The 23,752-nt window shown below is 50.5% G+C and overlaps 1 protein-coding gene across 2 annotated transcripts in view; it reads left to right on the top strand.

Moving 5' to 3' along the window:
• Positions 1–23,752, top strand: part of LOC143493513 (agrin-like) — a 103,782-nt gene that overhangs the window by 59,534 nt on the left and 20,496 nt on the right. For both annotated transcript variants that reach the window (XM_076991983.1, XM_076991984.1), the window contains one exon: positions 4,069–4,107. In XM_076991983.1, the coding sequence (XP_076848098.1) occupies positions 4,069–4,107 (39 nt within the window). The remainder of the gene's footprint in view (positions 1–4,068; positions 4,108–23,752) is intronic.

The raw sequence follows: 23,752 nt of genomic DNA, 5'->3' as shown, positions 1-23,752 counted from the left end.
AAGGGGGTTTTTTTTTTTTTCCTGCGAGAACTTAACGCACAAGAAGGCAGAAGGCGCAGGTGGAGCTTGCTGGCTTTTCTGGACGAGGGCGTTGAAATTCCAGGGAAGACGGACGGCAGCGCTGACAGGCTGGTCCCGCCGGTCCTGCCGGTCCCGTTACCCCTTCACTTAATCGCGCTTTTACATTCAGTGTCAGCTGCTTGGAGCCGGACCAGCTGTGCTCGCACACCGTGGTTGAGGGGGTGCTTCTGAGGGAGAGAGTGTGTGTGTGTGTGTGTGTGTGTGTGTGTGTGTGTGTGCGTGTGCATTGAAGACTGCGAATGCGCGTGGTTTTGTGGAGCAGGGGGCAGGCGACTCTGGCTGCCCTGAGCTGTCGAGTGCTTCCGGGGTGCCCAGGGCTCGCGTGATGCCCGGCTTCAGGTGCTACAGCGGTGGGCACTCCTGACCCATGCCCAGTTGTGCTGCGCCTGGCACCAGCACGTCATCTCAGGAATGAATGAGAGAGAGGGGGAGAGGGCAAAGAAGGAATACCGCTACCCCCCCTCTGCCTGCTGTGCTGGAGAGGAAAAGAGCTGAAGAGGTTTGATTACTGATTGACCGAGCTGGGGAGCGCTGTTTGTGGATTTAAAGCCCAAAGTGCAGGAGGAGTGTTTGCGCCGAGCCGCCCCGCGCGGGACGGTGCCAGTTCACCCGCGCTCACACTCACTCACGCATGCACACGCGAACTCGCGCACACACACGCACCGAGACCCCGCGCTTCTGGGTGGTATTCAGGACCAAAATGCGTTGCCTGGAGACTGCTTCACGCTCGCCGGCGCGCCTCTCCGAAAGCAAGCGTGCCCAGATTCCCCTCGCAGCGCTCGCCGGACGACGCTCCAGCTCCTGATCGCTCCCTCCTCCGCGAATCCCTCCCCCCGTCCTCCGCCGTCCTCCGAGGGCCGGAGCCCGGACGGAGCATGAGCGGGTGCCACTACGGCGGGCCGGCGCCCGAGCGTGAGCGCATGTACCAGCACAAGGTCTCGCTGGTAGTGCGCTACTTCATGATACCGTGTAACGTCTGTCTGATCCTGCTGGCCACGTCCACGCTGGGCTTCGCCGTCCTCCTCTTCCTCAACAACTGTACGTCGCCCCACGCGTCGCTGAGTGTGTGTGTGTGTGTGTGTGTCTGTGTGTGTGAGTCAGTATTTGTTTGAGTGACAGGTATAATGCATTTGTATGAGATGTTTGAATTGTGATACTTACTGGAGGTCATAGGCCAAATTAAATGTCACTCAAGTGTGGCTGGTGTATTTGTGTACATTTCATGTCAGTGGGACTGCGTTTGTGTTTGTGGTAACAGTGGTACACTTGTGTGCAGAGATGTTCAGAGGGAACAGTACCTTGATGGATGGGGTGGTTCAATAAAGATCGATGGCAGTCAAAGAGTAATCCCTAATGGCTAAAATTCAATCTCGTGGCTGACGTGCTGGACGATTGAGGCTGACACAGATAAACCGGCTTCATCTTCCAGAGTGCCTCAGTTCTTTTAGCCTAAACAAGCAGCCCGGTGGCTTCCTGTCTTGCCGGAAGCAGTGGCATTTACTCTACACGGCGGGATAAGGGGGGGCGCAGATTAAATGCTTTACGAGGCTGAAACCCGGGGCATTAGCGCCGGTGCTCAGCGTCGCTGCCTGAGGCTACCGCCCTCCCCCCCCGCTCCCGGCCTGCCCCCCCCCTCCACTCTGGAGGGATTAATTTGGTGTGAATACCGCTAACAGTTACCATAGTTATTTTTAAATTGCACGTTCACACAGGTGTTGGCAGACTCTCGATTGCGTTTTGTCACATGTCGTCGTACTAGTCACGCCGCTAACTGGAGCACTTTGATAGAATTAGGGCTGCTGAAACACTTAGAGATCTATGTTTATTGCTCTCACCGCGACGCTCGTGCCCGCTCTCTGTCACGCTGCTTCTCAGAGAAAGGCAGACAAAGACAGGCTCACCGTGGGCTAGGACGAGTGTGAGAGATAGAGGAAACGAGAGAGAGTGCTTTTGAGGACCACGGTGTCCCTCTGCAGGACATTAACATCCTTTGGCTTTTCAATCGGGCCTTGTCCCTCCCCACTGAGGACGCTGGGTGCCACTACATTAGATCTTGATTAAAAGACCTTGAAGGGTCCTTCTTGCAGCCAGGGAAAAGCGTGCCCTCTACTTCCCCCAATAAAAGTGCTCAAACGTGGAGTTCATTTAGAAACCGGTCATGTTGCCGAATCAATTTTTGTCCAGACAGATTCCATTAGATTTAAATACAAACTCAGTTAGTACATTCCATTCCCACTTCTGAAAGTGAAGTTCAAAAAAAAGAAGAAGAAGAATGAAAGAAAAAGAGGAGCGTGATGAAGTGAAAGGAGGGGCCATTAATGTGGCCAGAGGAGCAGTGTAGAGTTTGAAAGCTTGCTGGAGAGGGACACACACCTCGCTGGAGAGGGACACACACCTCGCTGGAGAGGGACACACACCTCGCTGGAGAGGGACACACACCTGAGGGTCGTCGTTTCCATTTTCATTTAGCCTGCAGGGGGACAAAAGACCACACAGGAACAGAGTTGCTTAAGTGAACAGACAAGTGCACCCTGCTGCAAGCACACTCCTGTGACTGTCACTGGGAACACACACACACACACACACACACACACACTCTATATGTAGACTGAATTTGACAAAGGTGCCAATGGTTGAAGGAGCTAGCTTTGTCCACTAGCTGATAATGTGCAAAGAATCCTATCTTGCCTTTAGTTTCCCAGCACAGAAGGGATTTACATATGAAAAGTATCTGCCTGTCCTGCAGGAATATGTATATAATCGGACCTGTGTTGCCAGTGGTCACTTCTGTGTGTGTGTGTGTGAGTGTATGTGTGTTTTCTCTTGTCTCTGCATGCACGTGCCTATATGTGTTTGTCTGTAATAGCATCACTGGTATTCTTATGGCTACACTGGTGCTCTTATGGCTACATTTTCCGCCTCGTCCTTTCAGAAAAGCTGCCCATGGAAATCTGTAACTGTCACGACGGACTGTGTGAGCGGTTCAGCAGACACCGAGACACTACCCCCAACCCCCCCAGCCCCCCCCCCGCTCTGCAATCCTCACACTCCGCTGTTGACAAGCAATTTGAAGTGAACCTAAAATTAAACTATTCCGACAGTCCACTTCTGAGGAGAGCAAAATCCCTCTTCCAGCCCTGTGAGAAGCTAGTTAGATATGTGTGTGTGTGTGTGTGTGTGTGTGTGTGTGTGTGTGTTCACACATATGTGTATATGTGAAACACGGAGACCGACTGGTTGCTGATGGGGTGTTTTTTTGGCGAGGCTTCGTCCCTGTAGTTACATAAGGAGTGTGGGGCACTGGGGCTGCACTTCCATTAGACAGAGATTCATGCGCTGCTCGTTGGAGAGCTATCCCTGCAGAGTACAATGGAGTTTCTAAACTTCCTTATCGATTTCACTGTAGCGAAAGTAACAGAGTGTAAACCCATTGAGTTTGGGGTGGATCGGTGTGATGTTGAGGGCTGCCGCCATATTAAAGGCGAGCGTGTTCTTGTGTGGTGAATGTTTACATCAGTGAGCCCATGCTGAAACCCCCCCACCAACCCCCACCAACCACCCCACCCTCTCTCTTCTCCTCACATTATCGGTGCAAACGAAATGCTGATTTGGTGTGTGTAATCTCACCGTAGCCCTCTCCGCTACACGCGTGATGCGGCTGTGTATACACGAGTCGCAGAGTGCCTGAGGATACCTGTGGGACGTGCTTACCTACTGGTCCCGTTCCTGATGCAAAACACACCGTTGCTCACGCTGCCTTTGTAAGATCCATGTAGAGATAAATGACAGCTCATCAGCTTCACTCCTCTGATCTAGGTAGTTTGTCTTTCCTGTTCTTCTCCTGAGCTGTGGGTGCGCGCGCGCGCGCGTGTGTGTGTGTGTGAAAGCCCCTAGCATTCAAGATGGCTACATAATGCTTTTGTGTGTGGATGTGTGGAGATCTTCACTTAGGTAATGTGCTTATCTTTCTCTCTCTCTCTTTTCCAGACAAACCTGTACCCATCACGTACGCCCAGCCACCTGACGGTAAGTCCTGAGAATATCATGTTTGAATATCAGAATATTCAATTTTGAATCCAGATAATGATCTTGGCATCAGATGCTTGAAATCAGCATCCTCACCCACCCAAAGTCTCACAGTTATCCAAACCTGCACCCAGAGACCAGACCGTACGGCCAGAACCAGGCCCATAGAAGTGAATTAGAAAAAAATCGAAAACAACTTTTCGTAGACGGGATCCGTCAACAACCCGATTTATCGTAATAGTGGCTCAGGGTAGCAGCTATTCCTCCTCTCCATGCTGTTGAACGTAGGTCAAGGGTCGTGACCTTGTTCCCTGCTTAGTTCACATCACTTTCTCACTTTCTTTCCTCCACGTTTCTGTACGCTTACGGAGGTACTGTTTCCTGCCCCCGCCTTGCACAGAAAGTCATTAATTAAACTGCAATGGTTTACTGGCAAATGGTGGCTCTCAGCAAGCGCTCTAAACGGGAGAAACAGCTGGTTGCTGTTTATGAATATTTATGCACAGCGGCAGATGACACGAGGATCGGATTTGAATCCCCCCCCCCCCCCCACCGGCTGCTGATGGAGCTCTCAAGGTGGGGGCTTCAATATGGCTCCCACTATATATGGCGAGTTAGCGCTGTGGAGCCGAGCTGAGGTCAAGCGCTGGGATGGCTCTGAGCAAAACTCCGCCCTGTGTGGGCGCGAACGTGGCTTCGTCCGACAGCCACGGCAGCCAGCATGCCCAAACAGCAACCATCGTCTCCCTTGGAACAGCGCTCAGGCCTTTTGTGCCCGGGTTATTTGTTTGGGTCGAAGTTTTTAGTGTAACCTCGCCTCCCGCCAGCTCCTTCAAAGGACGCTGCAGATTTATGCGCACAGCCGGGCCATCAAAGCAGGCCACGGCCACAATATAAAGCCACTTTTTTACATCGCTCCCTAATATGCCAGGAGAGATTAGCGAGTGCCGAAGTGCACAACAAATGACAGGAGTTATCAGTTTTGCTCCCTGGGGTGATGACTGTAAACCCGGGACAGAGCCCGACACCCGCACGCAGCCTGCCTTGTTTCAGCCCTTTATGAGCAGTGGGCTATCGACCGCCCCTGTGCATTTTTGATGTATAGATATTTATTTCTTGTCGTCCAAAGGGCACACTTTGTTTCTGCTCCAGCTGAGCATTTAAAAGCTGCGGCTTGCTCTTAATTACATTTCCAATAGTCGTGCGAGTCTTTTCGACAGAGGCTCTTGTTCTTTGGTGTGTCCCAAGACTCTCACCCCCCCCCTCTCTCTCTGCCCTGCGGCTGTAGTTTTCCAGAGGGTCTTACGCACTCAATGGGGTCGTTTAGCCAATTAAAGGTAGCCTTGATTTCATCCTCCGGTTATTCAGTGTCATTTTAATTTCAAATTAAGCTACAGTGGTCTCTCAAAAACGCTGGAGCTTTTAAGAAAGTGACGAGGACAGAGGCCAACACTTCTGCCAGTGTGACCTCCATCCCAAGGACACGATGGCACGCTTTGACAGCCTCACGTCCAGATATTAATTACACACAATCAAAGCACTGATATTATAATACGCGTCATTTAAACTCGTGCGGTACAAAACAGAAGTAACCGGTGCAAGCGGATCGCATTAATAAGAGCTCTAGAGGATTTTCAGGAAGGCCGGTCTTCCTCTCAGGATAATGCAGGGTGTTTGTGGCATGTGCAGCTGCAATTAACAGCCGAGTCCTGTCCAATAAAAGGAGCTTTAATCACCAGCTAAAACCTTGCAAAGTAACAAAGCAGGCTGTAATTAGCAGCTATGCATCTCAGGAAGAGTGAGACTGCTCTGTCCGCTGCCGTTGTGGTGAGGCAGTCTACGGGCGCCGTTAACGCCGTCGCAGCCCCGATAAGGTCAGCGATGAGACGCCTTGGCAGTGTTTCGCCCCGTTAATTAGCTTTGTTTTGCGTCAGAGAGCTGGCTTAAAGAAAAAAAAAATCTCTCTTAAAGATAACACAAATGTTCACTTGCAAATTAGCACGCCACGCTAATGTAAGGCTGGCTTTGAACATGCCAAAAGTAAGCCCGGGGACGGAATAAGAAATCTTTTTCTGGGAACGGACATCGATGTTTTCACCTAACTTCAGTTCCTTGCCCGTGTCTCATTTGCAGATTGTGACGAAGCCACCAAGAATGATCAGTTGGACTCTGTTGTTTTTTTTCCTCCGTAATACAAAGCCATTATAAAACTGGCTTCTCCGCATGCCCAGAGCCAGCCACCTGTCTGCTTGGCTGCGGACTGTGCTTGGCCGAATGCCCAAGACTATCCACCTGGGTGTTGTTTCTTATCTTATTGTGGTCTGTTGCCATGCATTTCAAGGGTAAATTTTCCAAATGGGCTATTTCATTCCAGCTCCAGACATGTTGCATAAGTTATACGGGACACTCATTAGCACAGCACAGTTACGTCAACGTTCATGGGGTTCACATTACTTCCGCTGAAACTCACACACCATTAATACCCATCTTTCCTTGCCTTTAAGTACATTTCCATTGGCCCCAAATAGGGGCTCATGTAAAAGTTGGAGAAATCTTGATGATGGAGTCATTACAGTGCCTGTGGCAGTAGGTCACCCAGCATTGTCACAACTGGTTTTAAATTGGAGCCTTATTGTGAAGTAAATGAGGGAAAGTACGAAGAGAGACATGGACTGGGTAACTCGAGCCCTCTGTCAGTTCCCCACTGTCCCCCATGCATCTGTGCTCATAGTAATGAGTGCACTCCCGAAGAATGCTGCCTCTCGTTTGGTGTTTGTCACAGTGAGCATGCCCCGAGGGGCTGCGCTGTACCTGTGCCCATAAAAGATGTTAGAATGGAAAAGCGATTTGATCTAGGGCTGAGGTGTTGGTACAGGCTGGAGTCACTCGGCTAATACTTTCTTCACAGGGCTGCTCCCGCGGAGCTGCCAAACTTTCCCCGCTTTGAAAAGCTCGCGTCGCCTCCTCTGAAGACGATAAAAATAACAAATAAGAAGTGGAGCTTGTGTAATTTATTCCGCCGTCGCTGCTTGCTTGATGCGGCTGTGGAGTAGTGGAATTAATTATTGGAGCTCTCTTATCTTAATTAAATCTTTTCATGTCATGGGTCTTACACAAAAGAGCCTTAAAAATCTCGCTCATCTCTGTTTTGGGGGGATTGCTCAGGATGGTGCATAATAAGATATCAAAATTGTGTCATAAGCGTGAAGAAAGCAGACGCACGTCTATGGCCGCTCCAGCCGAGGCTGGCGTCCTGAGGTTGCCGTCATGAGTTTCTGTCGCCCTCTGCACACCTCCAGTTCTATCCAGACACAAATACTCCAAGCTGGCCTTCTTCAGGCCTGTGTAGTTCTTAGTGCAGTACTGTAGTGTCAGCACATACAGGCGGAAACCAGCCCGATGTGGGAATGGCAGAGGGAGATGTTTTGACACACGGGCGTGCAGGCTGCCTCTCACACTGTACAAGCAGGCTGCCTCTCACACTGTACAAGCAGGCTGCCTCTCACTGTACATGCAGGCTGCCTCTCACACTGTACAAGCAGGCTGCCTCTCACTGTACATGCAGGCTGCCTCTTACACTGTACAAGCAGGCTGCTTCTCTCACTGTACATGCAGGCTGCCTCTCACACTGTACAAGCAGGCTGCCTCTTACACTGTACATGCAGGCTGCCTCTCACTGTACATGCAGGCTGCCTCTCTCACTGTACAAGCAGGCTGCCTCTCACACTGTACATGCAGGCTGCCTCTCACACTGTACAAGCAGGCTGCCTCTCTCACTGTACATGCAGGCTGCCTCTCACACTGTACATGCAGGCTGCCTCTCACACTGTATATGCAGGCTGCCTCTCACACTGTACAAGCAGGCTGCCTCTCTCACTGTACATGCAGGCTGCCTCTCTCACTGTACATGCAGGCTGCCTCTCACACTGTACATGCAGGCTGCCTCTCACACTGTACTGCGTGGAAAAAAAAAACGGAGGAGGCTGAAAAGGTGTTTATTTTTATTTTTTGCAAATGGGTCAAAAGGCACACAAACCGCATAGGCAGGGATCCATCACTGAGCTGGTTCACTCCTGAAGGAGGCCGCGGGGTGAAAAGAATCTCTATTGACGTTTATGTTGATATACTTTTGACATGCGGCAAGTCTTGCCTGGGCATTAAGTGAATCTCTTTGGTCAGTGTAGGGCCTTCAGAAAGAAAACTCCTCCATCTTCTCCTGCTTTGTTGCCAGACAGATATTTGTCACCACGTTGCCTTTGGAATCTGTAATTTGTTGTTTTACAGGGTTTTTTTTGTTTTTTTGTCTTGTTCTCAGCTCAGGCTGCTGACCAATGGCTGACAGCAGTATCAGAGCACGCTGCATGTCCGCACAGAGGAGAACGAAGACAGAAAGCAACGAGATGAGGGGGCCGTTGCCATGTTGTTTAGAATTTAATTACTGTAATTATGATGCACGGCAGTAGCTCGTTTGGCGAGGTGAGGGAGTGTTGAGTACTACGTCTGACGCCCGACAAAATGAACCAGTGGGCAAGGACGTGGTAGGATGGTTGGATCCATCCACCGTGTAATTGTAGCATTGGTTTGACATACAGTCTCAAGGTCTAAGGGTCAGTCAGCGTGCTCTATGCAAATATGCCCGACTTGAAAGCCTCTCCAGGTTTATTGGAAACTGCTGTGAGAGTCTGTTAGTTAAGTATAATACTTTCCAGTTTCTAGCCTAATAATAAAGGTAATTAAGTTTTATATGCTTCAGCTTTGATTCCTGAGATATTGATTGCCATTATACCTCATTTCTCTTGCCCTGTTTGAATTATGTAATGAATAATGAATCTGCTGAGGCACTGAGATTATTTTTAATAGGTATGATTTCGTTATGTAATCACAGCATTTATTAATCAGATTTTTAACATTGCTTAATGTTACGCTTCCGTATTCCGCTTAATGTATTGCCCTCCGTAGCTCAGTGCTCATTCAGAGAAGGAGGTGGCTTGACACATCATAAATGTGATTCACACAGTTAGCAGCAGTCTTTCTCCAGATGCTTCCACACCGTCACAAACCCGCCTGCAGTTCATCAGCTTCAGCAAGTCACTCTAAACGACGCTCACCGGTTTGCAATAACTCTTGCGGGGCATAAGTCTTTCAATCTGGACCCGTCATCTTCTCCGTCTCTCTCGTTTCTGTCCGTTTCCACGTATTCTGAGGCACGGCGTGCTGTGCTAGTCACTCGCATTTCCTGAGCCTTTGTCGCATTTCCTGTGCCTGGCGGTTTCTATCATGTCCGCCTCGCCGTGTTTATGTACCTGGGCGCACGTGTTTCGATAAACTCCATATATATGCGCCTCAGTTTTCATCCCCTGTGCTGTTGACCCAGCTGTCTACTGGGGCTGTGAGTCCGGGATGAATGCTAATAAAACAACTCGTGCACGCACGCATTTCGCCAAAGCCTCCTTTACATCACACGTAGGCCAGTGCAGGGGACGGGGCGTCTCTGCTGTTTTCCCTGAGAGGTAAACCCATTCCACGCCGATGGTGAGAAGGCTACACCCCCACCCCCACCCCCCACACCGGCGGCCCACTTTACTCTCGTCGGGAAGAGAGCCGCCTCACCATCCAGCCCGGTCCCAGCTGCAGGGACAGGGGGCAGAGTGGATGACCGCGCCCGTCCCAGCACGGCTATGATGGAGTGGGTCGGCGAGGACGGGCCCGGAAACGATAAATCTCCCTCCTTAAAGCTCTCAGACCTGCGTATCTCTCTCTCTCTCTCTCTCTCTCTCCTCCCCTGCTGCGCGCTCGCCTGGACATTCTAACTCGAATGGACAAGGTGTAATGATTATGTCTCCTCATGCTGGGAGAGTGGCGACGGAGAGATCAGGAGGAGGTGGAGGCATGGCCAGGGCGGGGCGCGGGAGGCGTGTGTAGGTGTCTGCCCTCGCCCCCCCCCCCCCCCCCCGGGGCAGCGCTCATCCTCGCCTAATTTGCATTGTTCCCCCCACTTCCGTTTAATGGCTTGTTTGACAAGTGCGCTCCGCGCCGCTGCACACAATTATGACAAGGAGCTTAGTGTGCAGGGCAGGGGCAGAGAGCCAGCTCGCCCACCACCGTCTGGCCTTCCAGCGGCTGGTGCACCACTGTCCACCGGGGCCCCGGGGCCCTGGCTCCCGGCCCTGGTCTGCACGTGCGCTGGGGTACAGATGCGCCCGTGCCACTCGTGAGCACGGCCCAGTCGTTTTCCGACAGAGAGGCCGACGTCGGGCACCCCGTCTGCTGATGGGCTGTCTACACTCAATTTTTAATGGGCTTTACATTCGTGGATGGCTCTCTGCATGCAAGGGAGACGGGAGACGGAGTGTGGATGCCGAGAACGTGCTGCTTGGCATGTTTGTCGGAGGGGTGTTGTTCTGCGATGGTTGGAGGCAGTGGGGAGTAGGGGGGGTGGGGGGGGGAGAGGAGCGTGTGTATTTTCCCTGCTGTTTTTCCATTTAATGATATACCTTGGATTCCCTAATTGAAAGAGAACAAATAGAGGCTGTTTTGTATGCAGACACTTGCGTTCGACTCCGGAGAACCCGCATCAAGCCATTTGCATAATGAAAGCAATTGTATGTCAGAGGAAGAGGAGCCAGGCAGCTGGAAAGGTGGAGATTTGGAATGGAGTTCCAGCTCACCTCGCCAAATTTATATTTCCTCTCTGACAGAATGAGGGGGAGAAAGAAAGAGTCAGGTGGAAAGAGTTGTCCAGTGTGTCAGAGGATCCCTTAAGTGATGGATGGGAGGGCCTCTGACGCCCTGGGAGACTTTTTAGGGATGGTTAGTTAAAGCATGCGTGGAGGTGTGGACCCAAATCATATAACTTTAAAACAACCAGATTTTAAAAATCTGTCTGTCAATCTGTTGGCTGGCACATTTTGTCTCTGCGGTACTGGCCTTCACAACAAAGTTCCCGTCCTTATGAGAGACCACATTAGCCAGACTACAAAACTCAAAGTGAATATTCACGACTCGCCGTAAAAAAATAAATAAATAAATAAAGAAAGAAAATAAAAAGAAAAGAGTTCAAATATGTCTAGGCTTGTGTCATATCCTCCTCTGCCCCGCCCCCTGGCCCCGCCCCCTTCAGTGAACACGGGATCAGCGGTCATGTCTTCCAGCTGCTGAAGTTCCCATGTGTCTCTGCAGTCAGGTGGCTCTCCCTCTCAGGCTGCATCCGTCATGCGGGAAGGAAGTCTGGGATCTAATTAGTCTCGGTTAGTCCGTCCCGAGCTCACCCCGGGATGAGGGACGCGGCCTGTGGCCCGTCAGGGAGGGATGCTCTCGGCCCGAGCCGTGCACGCTTCCCTGCGGGCCTCCGCGCGCTCCCCCTCGTCCGGGACACGGTGGAGTAACGGCAAATCAGCGGTGGGGTGATGTCATCCATGACGAGGCGCTGTGGTATTTCCTGTCTCTAGGAAGCCAGATTGGGTGGCTGCTCGGTACTGAGCAATCAGTCCTGCGGTCTCCAGCTGAGAGAGGCCTCGTCATTAGGAGGAAACGTATCAATATTTCACGGTCTGCTTTACAGGCCGACGCCTGTTGGAGGACTATTTGCTTGCCGTAGCCACTTCCAGTGGGATGCAGACGTGATATTCTGGAGTAGTCTGGGTGTGTCTGGCTGCTGCTCTATATTAAAACGCTGCTTGGTTTGGCTTTCCCCCCATACCACACTTTCCTTGTGCTCCTCTAATCTTTCCTACCCTCTCCTTCTTTCTCTCTCTTTCCGTCTCTCTCCTGTGGTCTGTTTCTTCCTACTTTCATCTTTCATCACCGTCGTACTCGTTCTCTGCCAGAAGCACTCCCTCCATCTCTGCCCCTCTCCTCCTGCTGCTGGCTGAGGGGGTGTGTGTGCTCCGGACGGAGCTGTGGAGGTGCGGGAGGAGGTGGAGTGTCCTCCACCACACAGCCTGCTCCACCCGGGCTGGGCGGAGCGAGCGCCGTCATGTGCACGGCCGATAGCTTTTCCTTTTCCGAGCTGTCAGCTCTGTCAGGCAGCGCGCGGACTGCCAAACTAGTTTCTGAATACATCAGCGCGTAATACTACAGTGATGGCTTTTTTGTGTGTGTGAAGAGTCACGCTGACTGATAGTTGTATAAGAAAAGAATATGTAATTTGCTGGCTCAGTCTGTGAAGACTAGTTAAAGAAGGTTTTACTATGTGTTTTATTACATTGTTTAAGATGTATAGGATAATTAATGTCTATAGACTGAGTTAGTTCTAAGCTTTATTAACCACTGAGATAAAATTCAATTTAGGGCATAGGGAAGACTTGAGTGTTGGCTCAGTAGCAAACTGAGCTCTAGACTTTTAAATATATGTTCTTTTATGTCATTTTAATCTTTGCACCATAGACACGTATTGGTCGGGTTCCTACCTACTTGTTTGTGCTAAGCATCATTAGCATATCAGGGGGACAGCAATGGGCAAGTGGTCAACACATCCAGGTTTTGTGGTAGTGAATTCACAGTAATACCTGCTGTGCCTCTGTGCAAACGTTCCATATGGTCGTATTTCAGCTCTTACAGAGTTTTGAAGTGCTGTAGTGTGGAGCCCAGTATCCTTTTGATTAGAGCAACACACTTTCTGCCCTTGTTGTGCTGGTAGGAGGTTTTACTCTGTAATGTTTTGCCAAGCAGTTTGCTGAAGGGAACATATTAGTAAGTTCGAATTTTGGAAGAAATTAAGATACTCACTGTAAGATACTCATAAGGCCAGTTAATTGGATACTTATTCACATGCCTAATTACAGTTTTCTATTTTGCACTATTCTATACTTTTGTTTATGTAATTTAGTATGGTGGGTGTTTATATGCTGCAGCTTATATGCTGGTTCACAAATCTTCTGCTCCAATGGAAGCATTTTTATAACATTTTATCGTGCCATAGACTTTCAGTAATGGCCAACAGTAATTCCTCTAGGGAAGCAAATTCCTATTTTTGAAACACCATTTGCACAATGTGTGAATCTAGGTTGGTTTCTGTGGAAAAAAAAGTTTTTTTTTTTCTTTTTCACACCACACAGAAGCTGCCTCTTAACCACAGTACATTGAAAACCCTTTATTCAAATAATGAAACGGTGGCTGTTTTTATATTTTTTTACTGATGTTTTTTCTTCAACTGAACAGCATGACAATGCTTGAGACAACTCGTTGTTTTCTACAGCGTTCCTGTTTTGTTCATGTCTTCACTGTCTCTGAAGCTCTCTCTCCAGAGCAAATCTCGTATTAGTTTTTATATTAGAGTGGTCTTTCAAGATTCATTTGGGCGGTCAGTGGACTTGAGCAGTAATGTCTGATGGGGCTTCTGTCTTATATCCAGCACCTATGAGATAAGTGTGGTTGGTATAGTGAAGTGAGTAGCAACACTATCCTGTGGAGGACTGGGTTCAATCAGTGTCTGAACAAGTGCTCTGTACTATACCAATAAGAGTCCTTAGGCAAGATGCTCTGGATAAAAGTGTCTGCCAAGGGCTTGTAATGTTGATGTAAACGATGGCCTGAGGTCAGTAAAAAAAAGAGAAGTGTTTTGGGGAACTTTATTGGCTAGTTGTGTTTCCACCAGTCACAGTCATGAGTCAGTTCACCTGCAAAACGAAGGATTTTAATGAAGGATTTCATTCATTTTACAAGACGGATGTTAGCATTTCACAGCAATTATTAAATAACTGCACTCCATAGCTAACTAGGCTTGTAAACTTAGTATCATTAGGCTAGCCTGTAGTGCTAAGCTAATAACGTTCCTTAATGGTAGGCACTGAACATCAGGAGATGGTACAGGGCCTCGTACTCTCTCCAAGAGACAATATGTTTCTTTGTTTTTTTGACACCTGTGGCTCTATCATAGATTTGCCAATAGTCTGCATCACGCTAACAGCAAGTACACTTGCAGGTCAAAAATGCATAAAAATACATAAAAATGCCTAAAAATGTGATGTTCTCATTTGGCATAGCAACAATAAAAGCAATGAGCTGTATCACTTAATTCTGTGCTGTCCAGTCAAGACACAAATCTAATCAAACCCCCCCCAAGTTCCCTCTTTACAAGGAAACTACATACAGCTAAAATTAGTAAGACTAAAGCTGCCCTGTCGTTTAATGAATAACTCCTGAGTTAGACTCTGGCTTTGTCTTGTTTTTGTATAATGGAGTGCATTGCTCATAGGACTTCCTGCAGCTATAGCCAAGAAACCTCAACTTGCACAGCGTATATCTGATTACAAATTAATGGCTTTATGCAAGTGTTTGTTGCTTTTGTTTTATTTGGCTGGTAAAAATGTCAATAGGGCCAGTAAAACTCTGATCTACTGGCCCAGGGGCTGGTGGGTAAAAACTGTAATGTTGGATACCCAGGAACAAGAATGAAGAGCCAGAAAAAGAGCAGTAGCCAGAGGTCGATGTGCCATCTTCATGCCTGGCTCTCCGTGATACCAGCCATGTGAGAGCTGCTCTGGAGGAGATAGGAGATGGTCGTGCAGCCTGAGGAGATGTCCGCCCCTGCAAGCTGGCTCCGATTAGCCTCAGGTTAATGACAGAGCACGGTGCGGGGCGAGCCTCTCTGACAGACAGCCGCCATCGCACCCTTCCCCCCGCAGGAAAAACAACTTGTGATCTTCGATATCTTCCCCCCCAAAAACCCCCGCGGCCCTCCTCAACCTACCCGACCCCCAGAATCCCTCCCTCACACCCCCCCCCCCCCCCCCCTACACCCGATTGGCTGGATTGGCGGAAAGGAAAGTGGAGTGTAGGCTGCTCCTGGCACCCTCGACGTTGCAACATATGCTGCGGTGGATACAGCGCCGCTCATGCATGAGAAAACGGGGTGCGTGGGCGAAGACAATGGTGACAGGGTGCCTGGGCCCGCATTCCTACCCGGGCGGTGCGCTTGACTTTGACGCTCTGGGGGAGTGGGCGGGTGGTGATGGCGTACGTGGCGTGGAAGCCTCCCGGTGAAGGGGATTATGCTCTAGAATCGCCATATGCTCCACCGCTCCAGGTAACTACCGGCAGAACAGGAAGTCCCGTCTTTTTAATAAGAGCTGCGATGCCTGCCAGCATCATCCCTGCCACAAGGGTACAACCATCAGCTGTGCATCTCTGTGTAGTACACCACTAACAAGAGAGAAGATGGCCGAGAAGAGGCTCACTTCAGCATCCATGAAACGTCTCGTGTTTCTGGGGCATTCTTGTAATGAAACACATGAAGATTTTGATTTATTAATTTTGTTACCCATAAAGGCTCTTTTACACTGTTTGTTTGACTATTAGATGGTTGGATTATTAGGCTATTAGGCTCTCCATATTTGACATATTATTAGGAGGATTTGACGATGTGATGGCAGACTGGTCAACTGTGGTCAGAGCGGTGTAGGAGGACTGTGTGAGAACCCAGTTCAGTAACATCAGCAGAGCGCATAGTTCAAACGCCAGAAACATTTTGTCATACAGCAAAGCTTCCTGTGGAGTATTTTTAGATCTCTCAAATCTCACCATGTTCAAACGGTTTTTTGTTGTTGTGTTTTTTTTCTGTTTGCTGCTCCTGAAGTCATAGTTGTCCTGGATCAACGCTAAGAGCTGTTTGTCTCTCACCATGAAAGCACCCAGCCTTTCTACCAGTGCAATTAGTGGCAGCTGTCTCCGCTGATGCCTGCATGCCACCCTCACTGGCGCTCGTTGTTAATTCTGTGGGGGGGCTGGTCCACCTCTGCGTATCCTCGCAGCTCTTTAACTTAAATACTGGAGAATTGGTATCGGTATCCAGGGCCACTTACTGTCACAAGAGAAGTTGTAATCTTCACTGTGATGTAAACAGAGTGAATGGAGACTGTTCTGTCTCATGTTTGCCAAGGCCGGAGCCACGCTTGCTTCTGGCATGACGTGACACAAAAGCAGAAAGTATATCTTCTCCAACCTCAGTCTTTATGGACCATAATCTGATGTGGTGACGCAGAAACCCAAATTCTTGCCCCCGGCCTGCTAATAGGGATGACCACTCATAAGAACCGGCAGCTGTCATGTTGTGCTTCTGCGAGCCCGTCGAACAAGATGTCACATAGCTGTCCCTGACAAGAAACACACGAGTGATCTCAGCAGCCCTCGAGAATGGGTGACCAGGGTGAGGGGGCTCCCTCCTCGACCTGTGTCACCAGCCAGGACGCTCCTCCGCTCAGCCCGTCCTCCGCTGACGTCTCGGGAAACGGAGGGGAGCACGGCGGGTCAGGGACAACGCTGCCGCACCAGAGCCAAAATTGGACGCTGAATTCTGGAGCTTCTGCTCTGAGGCCCTCGGTGGATGGAGGTTCGACCAGCCGCCCAATTTCAGTGTTCTTTGGATACCCCCGACCACCAAAGCCGTTCCTCACACTAAATTATGTGCTATCGATTTGAACGTCTGATTGGTTCAATGTAATAAATACCCACAATGACTTTTAGATCAACATATTGACAGAGGGCCACTGTACAGAGAGGCAGGCAGTTTAAGCCAGTCTTGGAGAAAGATTTGCGAGACCAGATCAATAACAGAGGCTATGTGTGCTTAGATTTTAGCAATTGAACGAGAGACCAGAATACAGTGTTTCTGTACCATAGTATTCGATTCACTGCAGAGAGCCAGTGGAAAGTAGTTGTATTTTGGGTTGAGCACTGCCACGCACACACAAACACACACACACATTCACACACAGCCACACACACATACCTGCACAGCCACACACACATCCCCACACTGCTACACACACACACACACACACATCTTAGTTGGCGTAATTTCATTATTTTCAAATGCCGTTTACTTAATTCAGCGCTGTTCGTTTGCTCACATGTTCCGAGCTGAGTTCCCACACCTGCTGTTCTCAGAAGTATTTCTAATTGTTCCAATTTCGAGAGCGCTCTCTCAGAGCCCGACGTCAGGCGGCGTGGCAGATTTGCGGCGTGATGAATATGCATGCGAGTCGCGGCCGTCCTCCGGTTCAGCTAGTCACACCGCGCAGAGGAGGCCCAGCTGGGGCCTGGGAACACATTGCCATGGCAACCTTTGGCCCGGTTCACTCATGCACAATTCATGGAGACCTTTCGCTCCTGGCCAGGGGAGCCCTGGTGACCCCTCCCTCTCCCCTCGGTGCAGACTGTTGTGTGGGTCCAGGTGGTGGTCCGGGTGTGGGTCCGGACGCGGGTCTGGGTGGTGGACCTGGTGAGGGGGTGGCTGTGCGTCCAGGTGGGGGTCCAGGTGGGGGTCCAGGTGGGGGTGTGTGAGGTTCCTTTTGCTCCTCCAGGTGGAAGCAGAGATAGCCTCAGCTACAACCTTCATGCAGTTTTAATAAGTGTCAGCTTACATCAACAGAGCAGACGAGTAGGAGAGCAGTGGCTTGGGGATCTGCCTTACCAAAGTGAGATGGATGGAGAGAATGACCTCCTTTTAAACTGGAGAGAGAGAGAGAGAGAGAGAGAGAGAGAGAGAGAGAGAGAGAGAGAGAGAGAGAGAGAGAGAGAGAGAGAGAGATAGTGAATGAGGGGGTGGGCATAGAGAAGTGAAAAACTATTTGGACACACCTACATGCAAAGGGAGGGTGTGGTTTGTGAAACAGAAATGTACATAGAAGCAGCAGTGAGTCAACAACCTTCTCGCCTCTCTGAGATTTTAGCATCTAGCCCTGAATCGTGCTTCATCCTCGCACAGTCTCACCATCCTCCCCACTGTCTGTGTGTGGCCAACCCTCTCGGTTCAGCGTGCGGCGGATGTCTGTTCTGAACTGAAAGGCTACATCATCCCATGTTCCTGATCGGCTGGTTCTGTCTGCCGCTGCACACGTGTTCTCCCACTACTGATCCCACCACCGCGGCTCGGAAGGTCCATACACTTGGCAACCCACTTATATCTAGTAAGGTATTAACATTTATTCCAATGGACGTATGAATCGCTATTCATTCTACCTGACTTTAAGTCTCATTAATCAGTGAAAAGGGAAAAAATGGCCCGTTCAAGTGCACTTAATGTAAATCACCTCAAATTCCTGCATATTATATGACACTTGGTGCTTGGAAATCCATTAACTCACTACACTCTGAAGTCAATCTTCGCGAGATTGCTCATGGAATATAATTTGTATCTCATTTTTTCCTGACATTATCCCTATTGGTATTTCCTTTAATAGGCTGGCCTAATCAGCCTGGGATGTGTTTAATTTTTCATAATTACTCCACTGCGCCTTGGGGGAGAGGGTGGGTGGGGGGGGGGGGGGGGTGGAGATGAGGCACATTTGTGACTCAGATCACAATCCTATCTGTCATCCACCACCACACATGCTGCGCCCTACAGAGGGATGCATTTTTATACAGGCGGAGAGAAGGGAGAGTGCACGGTCCATTTAGAAAATTGGCTCTTTTTGTGTCATTACATTCCTATTGTGTCTACAGCCGAGCCCAGGGCTCTGGGGATTCTGTCTGATTGCTACAGTACGCAAAACTCCCATGAATGAAGCATGGGGGGGGGGTTTAGGGATTGTACGATTGCCACAGAAAAAGAGAGAGAGAGAGAGAGAGAGAAAGAGAAACTGAAATGGCCTGGAGAGAGAAAGCAGGTTTCTCTATCACTGCGGCATCATAGGAGGTGAGGTGTGGGAGCAGGTTGGCTGCGCACTGTCAGTCCATTCCGCCGGTAGCACTTCCTCCCCGACCAGGCAGACGTCTCTTCTCACGCCTGCCTGAGCCAATGACAGCGAGGACAGGCTCGGAGCGCAGGGGACTGCCGCGGTGCCGAGTCTGCGGGCCAACCCGCCGCCCAGCCTGGGACCCGCCACCGTCTGCCTGCTGACGTCTCCCCCCCCCCGACTGCATATACCATTACCCAGCAGCCCCAGACCGCAGGCACACCTACAAAATGCAGGGACGAGGCACTGAGGGGCGCGAGCAGCCGTTGGCTCTCGGAAGCGAGTGTTCTCCAACCGCGTAATGGTGCTACAGACTTCTACAATATGTAACAGCGTACGACATTGGAGGGGAGTGCCGTGGGTCCTTATGCACTTTTTACAGCGCTGTAAGTCATTAAAGTCATTACGGTACTTCTTCTAGTAGGAAAACGAGACACGGGGGGGGGGGGGGGGGGGTGGCGGAAAAGAAAACTCAGTCCAAGAGAGCGAGAGGAGCTCAGGAGGAGCCCCGAAGAAGCCTCGTTCCTCTGGGCATCTTTAATCCACTGGCGGCAAGAGAGATTTTCCACAGTGTCAAATGCAGTGAGGACGTGAGAGATGTTGCCGCTGTGAGTGATAGGGGCTCAGAGACTGATCTCTAGTGTGCTGCGAGGAGACGCTCCCCCCGCCAGCCTGTTAGAGCTGCCATTATTGATCCCGCCGGGCCCTCTGGGTGCCTGTCGGACCTCGTCTGTCCACCCCACACCACCTCCCCATGTCTATTCTCTTCTCCAGTCATTGGAAGGCATTCTGGGTCTGGCGCGCTGGACAAATCACAAGCTTAATGTTCTGGGTCCCCAGACGGGTTTGTGTGACTCCGCTCCACTTCGCCGATGCCCTTTGGTGTATTTTCAACACTACGGAGAGCAGCTGTGAAAGCCGTAACCTGGTTCTGGCCTTTTTCTGAATGGAGGAGGCATCTGCTAATTATGTCACACGCCCTTCATTTCGGGCATCCGTTAAGCTGGAATTCGTGGCAGTGTTGGCACAGAACGCATACTTGTCTCCAAGTTACTAAAGCTGTCAAAACCTTTTGCAAGGTGAGACCTGATCTTAATGGTGTTGGTAGGGTACCCTGTCTTTCCTTTCTTCGTTTCTCTCTCTCTCTCCTCCTCTTTCTGGCTCTGACTTGCCGTTTGAGGGCAGTAAATGGATAATGTAACTGGTTTGGTTTGAGTGGGCTGCTCCATCTGTTCTTTACACGGTGGAAACCTGTTGGGGAATTGAGGTGCTCCCATTCACATCTGCTGTAAAGTGTCGGACTGTTGAAGCGACGCCCCTGCCAAGGCGGGACTGGGAGGAGCTGGGCTGGACTGGGAGGGGCTGGGCTGGACTGGGAGGGGCTGGGAGGGGCTGGGCTGGACTGGGAGGGGCTGGGCTGGACTGGGAGGGGCTGGGCTGGACTGGGAGGGGCTGGGCTGGACTGGGAGGAGCTGGGAGGGGCTGGGAGGGGCTGGGCTGGACTGGGAAGGGTGTGGACAATCAATTGTTGTGGCAGGCTGAAGGGGTTATGCCACACTCCCACACTCCGCTACTGTAATTGGGTCTATGGTGCCCTGCTGGCGCAGGCCAGGGCACAGACTCAGGGGGGCTTTGGTCCAGAGCTGAGCTCTGATCCCAGACATCGCTCTTGACCTTCCTTGCCTCGATCACACTGGAGCTTGGCTGGGTTCCCCATCACAGACCAGCAGCCTTTATAATGATATCATTAGCGATAGCCCCGGCCCTTGCCCAATCCCACAAAAGCAGCCTCTTCTAAAAGCTGCCGTCATCAGGTTGTAGATCTGAGAGAGTGTTGGATCGTATCAACCCTTTTGTCCATGTGAACAGAGGGACCCTTGGCCCTGTGGGTTAAAGGTGGGTATCGGTGTAATCAAGGCCATTACCAGTGTGCTGGGGCTGAAGATTGGATCACCAGCCTCAGGGACACTCCTCAAACCCCAGAGAGACAGCTTTATTGATGTGGATCTAAATTAGTGGCACAAACCTCAGCCGTAAATTTCGTAGCGTTTATGCACGATCATGCAGCCTCCTTCTGAGGGGCAGCGCCCCATGGCATCTGAACGGGGCGTCCTCAATTTGCGGCCAGCAATGTTTTAGGGAGGAATGGCTGTTGGCCACATGTGGACGAGTCCTTGTGCAGCTACAAGCCCCTGACTGCGTGCCACAGCAGTTGTTCACGGGCCTCGCAGCTGTGCACGGGCATAAAGCAGCAGGAAGAGCCTTGCCAACAGAACCAGAGTGTAAGCGAGCAGCTGCAAAGAAACATCGAAAGCAGCGGTGCTGATCTGGGCGAAGAGCTCAGAGCTCTTCGAAGAGCTGGGAACCAAACCCAGACGTTTCACTTCTGCTCGGTTTGTAGCTCATTTCTGCTTATTCGGACCCTGACTCGGGCCAGATGCATTTATATTACACTGATACTGGATGTGAAAGCAAGTTACAGGACAATAAAGAAAACCGTAGAGCAGAAAGGCAGAAAGATATGTCAGTATCAGTTGTTATGGTGATTCATTCAGTGCAGGAACACGGAGTTGCTCGCTGCACGGTCCAGCTCCGTGTTTTCGAGGGTACAGTCAGCCCCCTTCCTGTGTTCAGTGAAGTACTGCATGTAGACTGCAGATTGCATTCTGCCTTATTTCACCCTGTACAGGTTTGATTGATGGACAGCACAGCTTGCTTTGATTCCTGAGATATAAGGCCAATGATCAGCTGCGTTCACCTTTTAGGGTTATTAAGAAGCCAAAACAGGGGAGGGGGGAGTGAAAGTAAAATCAAGGGAGTGTTTGACAGCAGTTTAAATGAGTGTTCTTATTCTTCTCATTCTGAAATACTGCACAGCTTTTAATGGGTTTTATTTTGCACATACTCGCATTTTAGTTGGGGGGGGGGGGTAGTAGAGGTGTCACATATTATTATATGTTATAGTGACAGCTGGCTCTTTTCTCACTCACTCTCTCTCTCTCTCTCTCTCTCTCTCTCTCTCTCTCTCTCTCTCTCTCTCTCTCTCTCTCTCTCTCTCTGTGTGTGTCCGGCTTGGTACTGAGAGAAGCGAGTGGGAGCTAAAGAAAAAGAAAATTGAAGTGATTTGTGGAGGTATTGATCGGCGATGGGGGGTGTGGAGGAAGGAGGTATTGATCAGGGTGTTAAGAGAGATGGAGGAGGGTGTAGCGCGGCACGGCGGAGCTCTTTGTCTGGCAGAGACGGGCGTAGCTTGCCCGGTTGGCTGGGCATGCCAAGCTGCCTCAGGTCCTGTTGGCAAAGCCAACCTCCGCTGTGACACATGGAAGCCATCACGTCCACGCTAGCGAACTGGGCCGTTATGGGCCGTCTGTAACGCTTATCACCGATCATGCTTCTCGACTGGTGAGCGAATACAAGTAGTTCACTACATTGAATTGACTTGGGAGTAGTTTTAGACTAAACAGCACACAGTAAATGGCCTGTGGAGTTTGTTGCAGGATTCAGCGATCTAGACTGCAAAGCAGTGGGATATCAATTATTGCCATGTGGTTTTGTGTGTGTGTGTGTGTGTGTGTGTGTGTGTGTGTGTGTGTGTGTGTGTGTGTGTGTGTGTTTTTTTAAAGATAAAAATCTTTCTAACCAGCTCAGTCATGCGAGTTTAATGAAGAACAAAAGAAAAAAAAAAACCCGTGGAGAACATTTGGAGTAATCTACATGTATCAGGAAAACAACCACTGTCGTGTCATGGAGCAGATTTGTGGACGGGGGTGGAAGTTTTTGCAGTATTGCCGTGGGTGGAGCAGGGAGCCATCTGGCCGTAGCTTGGGCTGCCTCCAGGAGAGACCCCAGACCGGGAGGGTTCCATTACCCATCCGCCCAACCTCCACCCAACCTCCACCCCCCCAATTCCACCATAAGCTGCTGCAAATCAAGAGGTTCGACCCTCCACACAGAGTCGGCCAAAAGACACTTAGCAATTAAATTAAAAATGGCATGCTCACTTGCTATCGACATCTCCATGTTTTCATTTGTTTGTTTGTTTGTTTGTTTGTTTTCGCTCCCCGTCTAAAGTATGCATTCAGAAAGTATGCGCTAGGCACAGATGAAGGAAGCAGAAGGAGTGAAGATGGGAAGTGGGCAGAAGAACCAGGAAGAAGGGGCCATGGGAGAGGCTGATCGGGCACTAATGGACTAGTGGACTGAGTGAACTCAGAGTGGAGGGGTGGAGGGGTGGAGAGGAGGTTGGGTGGAGGGGTGGAGGCGGGGCCTCTAACACATGCGTAAGGTTCCTGACGGGGAGCATGAGAGTGGGGAGAGAGAGAGCGTGAGAAGCACTGCACTCTCTCTCTCTCTCTCTCTCTCTCTCTCTCTCTCTCTCTCTCTCTCTCTCTCTCTCTCTCTCTCTCTCTCTCTCTCTCTGTGTGGATGTCTTGAATAATTGAATCTCGCACGGCGCCGCTGCCAGGCGCTACTGATTTATTCGTGTAAATTTCAGGAAGTTGTAATCTTGTCATAGCCCCGCCGCGCTCCTTTTGTGCGCTGGATGAAGGGTGACAAAACAAGACCCTCTCCCGGCCCGCCGTTATTAACACCGCCGGCCCTGCCGCCGAGCTCTTCGGGCCGAGCTCTTCGGGCCGAGAAACGGACGCTCACCCCGCGCCCGCACGATCAAACGCCTTCGCCGCACGCCGAGACCCTTTGACAGACCGCCGGCTGTAGCCGGAACTAAAGCCAGCGCTGTGAACCCTTCATACCTGCTGCGTCTGTTCGGTACAGATCAGAGGGGAAGACACGGCCTCCCGGGTCTCCCGGGTCTCCCTACCCACCTCTTCCTCCTGGAGGCTCTTTTCATTACAGCCCTGACCCGGCTCTGGCCTGCACTGTGTGGGAGGGTGTTTGTTTCTGCTTCTTTCTCTCTCTCCAGGCCCAGTCTCAGTAAATAAGTCGAGGTGGCTTTAAGCCGGGTCAGC

The sequence above is a fragment of the Brachyhypopomus gauderio genome, unplaced genomic scaffold, assembly GCF_052324685.1.
Source record: "Brachyhypopomus gauderio isolate BG-103 unplaced genomic scaffold, BGAUD_0.2 sc88, whole genome shotgun sequence".
NCBI lineage: Eukaryota > Metazoa > Chordata > Actinopteri > Gymnotiformes > Hypopomidae > Brachyhypopomus > Brachyhypopomus gauderio.
This window is presented reverse-complemented; position numbering and strand designations above follow the sequence as displayed.